This window comes from Syngnathus floridae, chromosome 5 (genome assembly GCF_059516105.1).
Source record: "Syngnathus floridae isolate MCC-2025c chromosome 5, RoL_Sflo_1.0, whole genome shotgun sequence".
NCBI classification, from domain to species: domain Eukaryota; kingdom Metazoa; phylum Chordata; class Actinopteri; order Syngnathiformes; family Syngnathidae; genus Syngnathus; species Syngnathus floridae.
In genome coordinates, this window is record NC_142417.1 from 4,430,460 (window position 1) to 4,442,033 (window position 11,574).

The window sequence follows — 11,574 nt, forward strand, 5'->3', positions numbered from 1 at the left end:
CACAAAGCAAAGAATAATAATTTAACCATGTCACATGCATACAAATTCAAAGTCTGTTTTAAGTACAACATTTACTATCAATAGTACATTTTATCGTCTGATCATGTGCCTGGCCAGAACATTGTACTAATGGTTAGCATATATGCCTCACTATTGTGAGTTTTTTTTTTCAAATCTCAGCTGCAGCTTCTCTTCCCACTATCCATACCCTGGCATTCAAAAAAGATGCATGTTATAATCTAAATAGAAATACAGAAAATATATATATCTAATAATGCAAATGTGTGTTGTTTATAAGTGCAATGGCAAACAAAAGTCAGCTAGGATTGGCTTCTCCTCCCACGACACTGAAAGCTGTGGTGAAGTGGGTAAAATGTTGCTCTTGATCTGTAATGACTTATGATAAGTAAACCAGTAACAAAACTGCTTCCTGCTCATTAGAACGAGCAGAAGAGGAATGTCTTCACTCATTAATCCACACCTAGATAAATCCAGTTACTCTAAAACCATCAGTGGACACTTGTGTTGCTTCAAGCCGAAACAGACTCTCTGTTCATTTGGGTAAAAGGATACAACTGCTTCATGAAGCAAATTTGAAGCTTCATTTTCCCATAACTAGTTATAATGTTAAAAAAAAAAATGATTTCTTAGAATTTTGTGAGCAGAACGATAACCGCGATAGAGGGCTTCAATGTACTAAGTTTATCAGGTTTTAATTGGTTTTGTTCATACGCCAAAGAAACCTTACTCGATATGAGCGCTCGGCAAAAGTGCTTCTCATCACTTTGCATTTTCCACCACTACAAATGTAATGTTTTTATTCACAACACATAATATTGTATATTATAACATCGGCATGACATACAAGTCAGACAAATTAGCATTGGCGGGGGATCATCCCACATACATAAGTGTGTAACGCAAAACAGATGCAGCGCCATGCAGGACATTTGGGAAGAGGAGCAGAAGACAGACAATAACATTCAGGGATGAACTGCATTCAAAGTTTACCGTGACGGCTTTATTTTCAATACCTTTTCAAAGGTCTTCAATATTATCCACGTGGTGTCTCCTAGAAGAGAGGGCCTTGAGGGGAATGTGCGTCGGCTTTGTTTTGGGGAATGTCTGTTTACGTTACATTTGGACAGCTGACTGTGCTGGCTTTCGCCACGCTCCGAGGAAATTGTTCCCATAAACAGCATTCTAGATTCCCTGAAATATCTAATATTGACATAGTGAGACGCAAAATGTGAAGAAGAAAAAAACGGAAAAGTAGCGGCGGGGGGGGGGGAATGCCCGCGAAAGTCGCCGAGGTTAACGTTGTCCGCTCCCCCCCCCCCCCCATATATAAAAAAAAATAATTTTCTCAACGGATTTACACGATTCACGAAAATACTTTCGATGGGAAAAAACACGGAAATCCGCGGATCCGCGGAAAATTCTCCTTCCTGAAAAACTGCGTCTGTAGTGTATCCTAGAAAGTTTTAAATCTTAGCCCCCCGCCGGGCCAGTTTCACCTAGTAATCCCACCACCCTCCAGACTGTATATCTTAATTGCCAATTTAAGAATCTACCACTTACTCCACTCGAAAAGCGCAGCACCAGTGCCACACAGGAATTTCCATCCATTTGGTTCAGGAATCGAACATAGTAGTGACGCATCTTACTCTGGATGCAATCACTGCTGGCGTCATCGGATGACGCGCCAAATTAGCATCGGATTAGCAAAAAAAGTGTGCGGTTGTTTTACCATCCAAGAGGGTGACACTTAGTCTGGACGTAGTCGCGAACGATTTTGGTGTGGTATCAGCGGGCTGAATGTAGCTATGTTCATGTGGGACCTAAGCTAACCAGCACCTAGCTACATTACCACTGATCACATGAAGTGAGTTTGACCGGGCGGGGTTGCTCATTCACGGGGATGGCCGACAGGGATTTGCCCACGGCGGCGCTTCCACCGCGCTCACCCGCCTCCGGGTTCCGCGGTTCCTCGGATGAGAACGGGCACCGCCACTGCGACGACAGCCCGGACGAGACACTGTCGCCCACCTCGGTGATTTATTTCAAGGAAGCTTTGAGCTCCGCCAACGTGAGGATCGGCAAGGGTGGTGGGTCCTCGCTGTCCCCCAAGTATGACTTCCACATCGAGAGGGTCGAATCGAAGCAGAAAAGTGAGTACTATGGTAATGCAGGTAGCCATTTTATAGTAAAACACTTTTTTTGCAAGTTGGATTAATTGATGAGATTGTTCATGGCTGTCACGAGACTGTCTGACATATGCTAACTAGCTATCTGGTAGCCAACCAAATAAGCTAACGTTTGATTAAATATATATTAAATATACCAAACTACTTACTTTTTTGCACGTCATTATAAAGATAAGATAATGAAATGAAGAATATGTCACTGCTAATCAAGCTACATGCTAACGTCAACAACTTTGTTGAATCACGTGACCCAATCACGTGTCAGACTTCCTGTTGGTCAGTTTTTGTTTTTAAACCTTTTGCCTAATTAAAGTACATAATCTACATTTTATTGTGTTTTTAAGTCTTTGATATTATTTTTGATAACTTTAACAATAACAACAGATTTGTTTAAATAAGGGAATTAGCATAGAGCAGGATGTATTCATAATCATAACTACTGTAATAATGGTAATGATAACGATATGGCGCCATAGTAAGGCTGCGTATGCCTTTCGTACTAAATTATCACAATATAGTTTTTTTTTGCATGGAGGAGTCTGATAATTGTTGCAGCCCTAATAGGGACGCTGCTACTACTTTTCTACTAGACAGGGCTTTGGCACCATCTTGTGCCGTGTTACAAAAAGAGAGAACAGGTAAGCTTTTCCGATGATTTATTAAAAAGTAAGCAAATGGGTGAATTTCCAATCGTGAACACTATTTTAATCTGGTGAAAATTGGTATGCCGTCACGTTCGGTTTATCTTATCGTTTTTGGCCTCATTGCTGCTGATTGGTTGTTTATTAGATGTCCCAAAAAGGGGAACTCATGCTGTTCACGAACATCATTAGCATTTAGTTGGCCTCTCTGGGGACCACCATCCTCCCTTCCCCCCTTTCTCTCGCTCTCTCAATCTCTCTCTTGCACCATCTGCTCACGTGACGCAGCTCTGACTGCTACCCGGCCCTCCTCCGCCACAGCGGTCGGCCATCTTGGTCAACACCCAGTGTGCATCCAGCCACCACCAGCCCCCAATCAGACTCCAGAGGAGGGTGGTGGGTGATTGTTTTTTTTGCCCCTTTAAATCCATCGCCTGCACAAAAGGGAAGAAAAGGGAGGGAAGGGGTGGAGGAGTGAGGAAGCGCAGCGTCTCCGTCAGTCACAAGGAGGAGGAGAGAGAGACCTGCTCCAGACATCCTTTTTGTCCCCTCATTGGGAATTTCGAGGCAACAAGCACAACCGCTTGTTAGGTGTTTTTTTTTTTTTTGCCGAGTCATCATCACCGCCACCACCCGCCATCATGTCGGATTTGACGCCACAGAGCGAGACGCCGACGCCCACCACTGACAAGATCACGCAGGCCGCCCGGGAGACCATCTATCTGTGTAACTTCCGCGTGTCGGTGGACGGCGAGTGGCTGTGCCTGCGTGAGCTCAATGACATCTCCCTCACGCCGGACCCCGAGCCGGCCCATGAAGGTAGGATTGGGATGGCGTGTCCATGGATGTGACGCCGCAGGATATGTACGTTGATGTTTTTGGGCAACGTTAAAAAAATGGCCATGACGCCGCAGTTGAAGATGAGCGGCTCGTTGCCGACTCGCTCTTTCCTCGTCTCTGGCCACGCCTTCATTAATCCATAATAAATCTCTGTCGTCAATAGAAGCTGTGTCAAGCGTTCTCATGACTCAAACGTAATAAAACTAAAAGAGTAAAACGACTTTTTGATTTTTTTGCTGTAGCGGCTTTTGTCAGTGGCTTCACGTTGTGTGTCGTGTAGATCCCAAGGACCCCATCACCATCGAGAGGCTCAACCTGATGAACATGGCCAAGCTCAGCATCAAAGGTCTGATCGAGTCGGCGCTCAACCTGGGACGCACGCTGGACTCGGACTACGCGCCTCTGCAGCAGTTTTTCGTGGTCATGGAGCACTGCCTTAAGCACGGCCTGAAAAGTAACCTCAGCGACGCTCGCTCGCACGCCTTCTGGAGCTCCTCAATGAGTGGTTCTATCTCCAATGAGCTGATTTAGACTCATTCATTCTTGCTGATGTTGTCGTCTTTGCTCCCTCAGCCAAGAAGACCTTTCTGGGCCAGAATAAATCATTCTGGGGTGCCTTGGAGCTGGTGGAGAAGCTGACGCCCGAGGCCGGGGAGATCACCGCCAGTGTCAAAGACCTGCCTGGACTCAAGTCAGTTCAAATTCAGCCAAGCTGTCTCAAAAGTTGCTTTTGCTGATCTGAAATGCCGAGACTTGTTTTACGACTGTGACAGGACGCCGCTCGGAAGAGGCCGCGCTTGGTTAAGACTTGCCCTGATGCAGAAGAAGCTGTCCGACTACATGAAAACCATCATCAACAGGAAGGACCTGCTGAGGTTCAGGACCAGCTTCGCATTTTTTCGTTTTATCCTCAAACTTGTTGTCAACCCAAAAGCATTTTCTTTACGTGTGCAGTGAATTCTACGAGCCCAACGCTCTGATGATGGAGGAGGAGGGAGCCGTCATCGCCGGATTGCTCGTCGGGCTCAACGTCATTGACGCCAACCTGTGCATGAAAGGAGAAGACCTGGACTCCCAGGTTGGTCCACTTTCAGCAACCTTCACAGTGGCCGAGTGTCCTGGAATGAACCCAGAGCATTAGCCTGGCATGAAGTAGCTTGTTTTCCTTTTTTCATCTAGCTATCTACGTAACCATCTTGCTAGCTTCTCAGCGATTCTTCCATTTTCTCCGCAGGTTGGAGTCATCGATTTCTCAATGTACCTAAAAGACGGCGGCCACAGCAGCAAGAGTGCAGAAGGGTGAGTGTGGCTGCTTTCTGACGTATTCAACCTCAAGGATCCCCTGGGGAAGAAAAAAAAAATGTTGATCTTGATTTGTATCAGTGACGGTCAGATCACCGCCATACTCGATCAGAAGAATTATGTGGAGGAGCTCAACAGACACTTGAGGTTTGTCACACCAGTGATATCCTCATTTAAAAAAAAAAAAAAAAGAGAGAATAAATAATAAAGCTCATGTTGTGTCTTGTGTGTGTGTGTAGTGCTTCCGTAAATAACCTCCAAGCCAAAGTGGACGCGTTGGAGAAGTCCAACACCAAGCTCACAGAAGAGGTACCCCTAACTGTTCTTGACAATTTGTCATTTTGTCCTCGAATGTCCCCCTCATGGCATTTTCTTCTGCTCAGCTGGCAGTGGCCAACAACAGGATCATCACACTACAAGAGGATGTTGAGCGGGTGAAAGAGGAGAGCTCCTATCATCTGGAGTCCAACAGGAAGGTGAGCCGTCGCCTTCGGTTACTTTTGTGTCTCGTTTGTTTGGAGTTGAAGTCTTTCCCTGGCATTTTCAGGCACTGAGAAGCGACTCTGCAACAGCCGACGGTCCGGCGCTGGGCGAAACGCGCAAGCAACTCAAAGAGGAGACGCTCCTTCGACTGGTGAGTTTTCGCCTCTAGAAGATTCTTCGGTTCTTTCATGCGGCCAACCGAGCATTTACGTGAACAAGAAGCCATTTGGATTGACTCATTTTGTTTAACGTGGGTCATCCAAAAGTTGTTTATTCTTTCCATCCATTAGATCTTCTCGGATAGATGGGTAATTCGTTTATTTTGCGAAAAGTAATTATGTCGAGCCTGGAATAATTCATAAATATTATTAAAATATTTGACAAATTGTATGAAATCGGGTTAGGAATTAGCACAAATATTGTTCTAGAAAAGTTTACTTGGGATGGGAATTATGGGATTCGATAATTGGCTGATAAACATCAGCTAAATGAACGCGCACGTATATTTCAAATTTGACTGCAGGACGTGGAGAAGGAGCTGGAGGTGCAGATCGGCATGAAGCAGGAGATGGAACTGTCCATGAAGATGCTGGAGAAGGACGTATGCGAGAAGCAGGACGCGCTGGTGGAGCTGCGGCAGCAGCTGGACGACCTGCGCGTCATCAACCAGCAGCTCAGCCACAAGTCACAAGTACGCCGCTGTTTAGCTTTACTGCTTAGCAAATTGTTCCCCCTTAACCCAACTGGCCTCCTCAGAGCGCCGACGCCAGCTCCAAGCAGAAGAGTGACGCCGTGGCCCGTCTGGAGGAAAAAATTTGCCAGATGTCAGGCACCATCAAACAGCTGGAGAGCAGGTAAGCGTTTCCCAACTGCACCGAATCATGGCCGCCGCCTCCAAACCTATTGCTTCAAAACTCTCCTGTTGTTTCCCTTCACCACCCCTTCTCATTTTCTCGCCTCACTTTTTTTGTGATTTCCTTCATTTTGAACGGTGCGGTTAGCGAGAAACATTTGGTGCAGCAGGCCAGGAACCTCAACTCCACCGCTGAGAAGCTCCTGCAGCTGCAGCAGTAGCCCCGCCAAAATGCCAAATAACCAAACTAGGGAGCTCCCCCTTTTTTTTTTTCTTTCCATCGGCTTCGAGTAAAGCGGACTCAATGCATCTTTAAGGAAATCCTTGTGTTCTCCCACGTGCTTCTTGTCACACCTGCTCATGAGTGGGTGGTCCAAAGAAGCGGTCACGTGGGAGAAAGACAATTCATTTCTGGATTTTAGAGCTGTACTGTATGTCGACATTTGTCCTTGTAACCATTAGGCTAATAAAACAATCGTACAAATACCAACCGACTTCCCGGCACACTCGCCTTCTTGTGAGTTGGCTTATTGTCTCAAGGCTGAAGACATTATTTATTTATTTATTTTAATCAGCCAAGTATGATAAAGGATTGAAATTCTTCAAGTACAAAAAATGAATGAAAATAAACATATACAGTGGATACCTAATGTCTACACACCCCTGCTGAAATGAAATAAAATCATACAGAAAAAACACAAAAAAGCCAACAAGAAAAATTCTTTAAAAAGCTGTAAAAATTGGGAAATCATTAGAAAAAATCTACAAAATAAAAGGACTGTGCAGAAAAATAAACAATAATAATAAATAAATATAACTTAAAAAGATACATACTTTTAAACTGAAGGATTCAGCTTTATTTTCTCAGTCCCACCTTCTTCATTCTCTTCATTTGTCGGCTCTTCGGCATTCTTCATTCACTGCCTTCCTTTTCAGTTGATTTTATTTTAAAGTTGTTTTACATCCCTCCATCATCATTTACCCCCCCAAAAAAATAAATCAGATGCAAACAGGCTGAGCGGGAAAAGGACGCGGTGCTAGAGGCCAACCGCCTCTTCAAGCGCGAGTTTGGGGACAAGATCGAGAGCCTGGAGGTGGAGCTGGAGCAGCTCCGGAAACACAGGTACCCCCCCAAAACAATACGGTCTGTCCAAAAAATAAGAAACACAGTTGCTTGGTGAACTGAGGACTTTTCTGCTTTCCACCAGGTCCAACCTGGAGGCGGAGCAAAGGAGGGAGCAAGACCACCATCTGGGCAGCACGCAGCGCGAGAAAGTCCCTCAAGTATACTCGCGCTCATATAAGCCGTCTCGCATTTGTTTGTCTACTGACGAGGCTTTGGTGTTGCAGCCTCAATCGGGATCTCCGGCAGTGAGGAAGGACGTCAGAGTGACAGCAGAGGACAAAAGCAGCCCAAACTCCAGCTTGTGTGTACTCCCAACAACATTTTCGTCGTTTTAAAGTGTGTTTCAATCTATATCTTATACATTTGTATCTTCTCAAGGTCCTTCTGCCCGTCTGATGATGATGACAATGAGGAGGTAAGTTTGCTTTTTTTGTTATATATGCAAATTTACTGCAAATGGATGTTGTATATATGTTCATGTCCAGGATGAGCCCTTTGTGGACATCAGTGAAGCTTCTGTGTGCAGCATGTGCGAGCTGAAAGACTCACTCCTCAAAACAAAGGTACCAGCGTGATAATCTGTACGGGGGGTCGGGGGTCATAACACATAGATCTTCCTATTTTTTAAAAAAATTAAAGTGTCTTGCTGAAAGTTAATTTCCAAATTTGTTTTATTTATATGTGGAAAAAAAGGAACCACATCCCCCAAATTATACCCCCCATATTTGTATTTGCCTGTTATGGCCACAAGATGGCAGCAAAGTAGAAAGGATATTGGCAAAAAGACAACTCCAAAATAGTTCCTTTGAGATGCATTTTTGGGATAGGTAGCAGAGCTGAGTCTGGGGTTGCATATATATATATAAAACAAAAAAAAACACAATCTTCTCTGCCAACGCCATTTTGTGTTTTTTTCAGAAACAGTGCAAGAACTGCGGCGGCGTGTTCTGCGAGCGCTGCGTGGCCAACGAGCTACCGCTACCGTCGTCCATCTTGCCCGAGGTTGTGTGCTCCGCCTGCTACGCGCATTTACTGCAGCAGTACGCTTCCACGTCGCCAGCGTAAAAAAAAAAAAAAAAACGTGAACGCTGTGCTACAACTGGAACTGCAACATGCACTTTTTAACACTCCTAAGATCTCCTCATAATGGACACCTGCAGGCAACCCCCGTGAAATGTTTCAGATCTACCATATACTTCAAGTAGACTTAAAAAAATATATATTAAAATATATCTTAAATCTGCCAAGTAGCGGGGAAACACAAGATGGTGCCATTAGGTGTCATGAGGACATTTTGCCCGGTTGTCGATAAGACAAGACTGAAAGCTTTGAGGACTTAAAAGAAGCTAGTGACACGCATGTGATGAAACCGGGAATGGTTTATTGTTTGATGCCATACTTGAATAAAGAACATCTGTGTGTCAGCAGAAAGACAAAAAACATTGGAAACGTTAGCCTCAAGAGGAAAATAGCAAATCTAAAAAAAGGTAATGAAGCAAAATCTGTTTACCTGGTTTAGAAGCGCTTCTTTTCACCTTTCGTTATCAGGCACAGAATTGAGGAACAGCTCAATGTATCTTCCACCTAAAAACCAAAATGTTGAGCTGCAAAAATCAAAGGAAAGAAATATCTGCCGCTTTCAAGTGCGTGAATCTTCACCTATGTACATTCTGTCTTTGGACATTGCTGCCACGGCGTCACAGTGGCTGGCGAAGTAAACGTCGGCCTCGCCGCTCGGCCTGCCGTTAGGTCCCAGGTCCAGGCGGATCCTGGACACCGCCACCGGGGCGAAGAACTGTAGCACAACCCGATCAACTTTTTACAATTGTCACAAGTAAGCCGTGTGGTCCGTTCATAATGTTTACCTTTACAAGATCCTCTCCAGAGGCCTGGAAGGGAAGTCCTCTCAAGTGGACGTGATGTGACACGTTGGACAGTTTAGCAGGGCCTGATGCAGCGGCTCAGAAAAAATTTAGCACAACTCTGACATTTTAGGATCGATGGATAAACATTTATATTAAATTAGACCATAATTCTGTTTTTTAAAATTAAATATAAGGATAAAGTGATGAACTGTCTTGTTTAACAAAAGAACTTGATTTTTTATTTTTTTTTACCGGGGTTGTCAGGTGCGAGTGCGGGTCTGACCCTGCTCCTGGATGTTTCGTTTGCGATTTCTGAAGAATGCCGCCATTTTGAATGAATCTCTTGACTGCAACTGGGAAACACTTCAATGTATCTGTCACAGGAAGAGGGGGGGAAAAAAAAGGAAAATAAGTGATGTGTTTGAGAGCTAGATAGATATAGAGAGACAGAGATGTTGAAGTGAAGTTTTTGCAATACCACATGTTGCCACAACGAGCTGAGCAGACACGTACGCATCACCTAACATCACGAGGGTTCGCTTGGAATGTCTGACCTGTTCCCTATGAGCTCTCTGTCTCTTTGCAGCGCTTCATCAGCCGCTTGCTGCGAGGAGAACCACACAAAAGCCTCCCCCGTCCTTCTCCCTCTGCTATTCATTACCATGGTGATGCCTTTCTCCAAAATGTCCAAACCTGAAACACACAAACGCATTTTTACATACTTACCTACTAGCAACAGCTACACTGGAATAGGTACACCGTACCAGTAAAGAAGTGCACAATGTCGTCCTCGGTGCAGGTGAAGGGGAGACCTCGGAGCCGAACCACCCGGGTGTCGGTGGGAAACAACAACGCTTTCTTCAGGATGTCCTCGGCATCGTTGTTTGTTACCTCATACACTAGGAAGGGTGAGTGGACCATTTTATTAGCTACACTTGCACTATGGTTAGTTGAGTATTTTAATCAGGATATCTGCAGCTTTAAGGAGGCCACAACATTGAAAATGTCAAGTGTAGTGAGTGTGGAAGGGTTGTTTTTTTTCTAGCTCAAACCTTCCACATAGCGAGGTCCGAGGTACTGCCGGTGCTTCTCCAGCGCTTTGCTCACATCCTCCTCATGCTCCAGCTCCACAAAGGCACGTCCCGACGGCCTACCCTGGTAGTCCACAGTCAGGTGCACGCCTGACGTCCCGTCGCGGATACGACACTCTGGAGACACAATTGTGACGAAGATTTTTTCTTCCACAACACACTTATGATAACAACAAAGCCACCTCTGCCTTGGTTTGGGCCTGGAAAACCCCTGATTCAGATCTGTATTTTTTTGCTCTTACCTGAAAAGAAGTGGACAATGTCCTGGGTAGTGCATGACCACGGAAGGCCTATCACTTGCACGATGTACAGCTCTTTCCTCTTCGCGGGTGCCGTGTCGGTCTCGTAGGCTGGAAGGGGAGGATATTCATCCTCACACGGTGCCTGGAAGTCAAGGAGGATGTAGAAAATAGTGAACAGTGGGACAGGCACTCAAACTCTGTACACATGTACAATTATCATGATTCAACTCCTGTTTTTACGTAAAAGTGGAAAAGGTTTGTAGGCCCATGAATGGACACTCACGTGATGCCCTTGGACCCACCCCAAATGATTAAATACGCCCCTGTACGAGGTAACGCTACCTTGCTGCACAGGCGACGTTGGGTGGTCCTCACGACGGCGATGCACTGGAGAGGACACGAGCCCCGAAAAGAGGCCGCTGTCCGGGTCGTGGAAGTCCAAGTGGGCCGTGGAATACGAGCACACCTGGTCGTCTGGTGGCTCAGCGCCGCACAACGCTGGAGAAACGTCAACACTGATCTGGTGCAAGCACTCATGCTCGCCTAGATTCAGATCGAGTTCGAAACCAAGTCAAGTACTATATGTTACTTGAAAGTATACGCATATCGCATTTATGAAATGAAAAACTGGAATTATGACGCTTTATTTGCTCACGTGGGTCAAGCTTGTCAAGGACGGTGGGTAGAAGTTGCGGGGTTCGCCGGTGTAAAATAATAGATATCCGGTCACGTATTCAGAATAAGACACATTTCTGAATTATTAAAAAGGCTTAACTTGTATACTTAGCTGTTATTGATTTATTCGTCTTCTAATTAAATTATTATTATGACATAATCCACTGTATTTAACATCCTTTATTTGACGGGTCATTAATAAACATAAATACTTTTATTGTGAATGTGTATTATTATCAAACATTTCCG

The 11,574-nt window shown here is 45.0% G+C and overlaps 2 protein-coding genes across 7 annotated transcripts; one reads left to right on the plus strand and one right to left on the minus strand.

The window, feature by feature from the left end:
• Nucleotides 1-1,639: 1,639 nt before the first annotated feature.
• Nucleotides 1,640-10,528, plus strand: rufy3 (RUN and FYVE domain containing 3). Of its 4 annotated transcripts, XM_088377389.1 has the most exons (21): nt 1,640-2,171; nt 3,416-3,667; nt 3,969-4,142; nt 4,262-4,379; nt 4,462-4,563; nt 4,643-4,766; nt 4,923-4,987; nt 5,072-5,137; nt 5,230-5,299; nt 5,374-5,466; nt 5,538-5,624; nt 5,997-6,164; nt 6,230-6,327; nt 7,330-7,449; nt 7,535-7,610; nt 7,677-7,753; nt 7,831-7,867; nt 7,938-8,015; nt 8,371-8,939; nt 9,904-10,225; nt 10,363-10,528. In XM_088377389.1, the coding sequence occupies exons 1-19, from the start codon at nt 1,922-1,924 to the stop codon at nt 8,515-8,517; spliced, it is 2,202 nt and encodes a 733-aa protein (XP_088233515.1). In that variant the 5' UTR covers nt 1,640-1,921; the 3' UTR covers nt 8,518-8,939; nt 9,904-10,225; nt 10,363-10,528. The 4 variants fall into 4 exon arrangements, with proteins under 4 accessions (XP_088233515.1, XP_088233513.1, XP_088233512.1 ...); XM_088377386.1 differs by lacking the exon at nt 3,416-3,667 and having other exon boundaries at nt 1,645-2,171; XM_088377388.1 differs by lacking the exon at nt 1,640-2,171 and having other exon boundaries at nt 3,277-3,667.
• Nucleotides 8,814-11,434, minus strand: grsf1 (G-rich RNA sequence binding factor 1). 3 transcript variants are annotated; one of them, XM_088377391.1, is made up of 11 exons: nt 11,306-11,434; nt 10,993-11,193; nt 10,651-10,792; nt 10,370-10,525; nt 10,082-10,216; nt 9,872-10,010; nt 9,570-9,691; nt 9,318-9,412; nt 9,112-9,247; nt 8,963-9,036; nt 8,814-8,866 (listed from the first exon to the last, which is right to left on the minus strand). In XM_088377391.1, exons 2-10 carry the CDS (start codon nt 11,185-11,187, stop codon nt 8,984-8,986), a joined length of 1,173 nt encoding a protein of 390 aa, XP_088233517.1. In that variant the 5' UTR covers nt 11,188-11,193; nt 11,306-11,434; the 3' UTR covers nt 8,814-8,866; nt 8,963-8,983. The 3 variants fall into 3 exon arrangements, with proteins under 3 accessions (XP_088233517.1, XP_088233518.1, XP_088233516.1); XM_088377392.1 differs by having other exon boundaries at nt 9,318-9,400; nt 10,993-11,370; XM_088377390.1 differs by having other exon boundaries at nt 8,814-9,036; nt 10,993-11,370.
• Between the last annotated feature and the right edge of the window lie 140 nt (nt 11,435-11,574).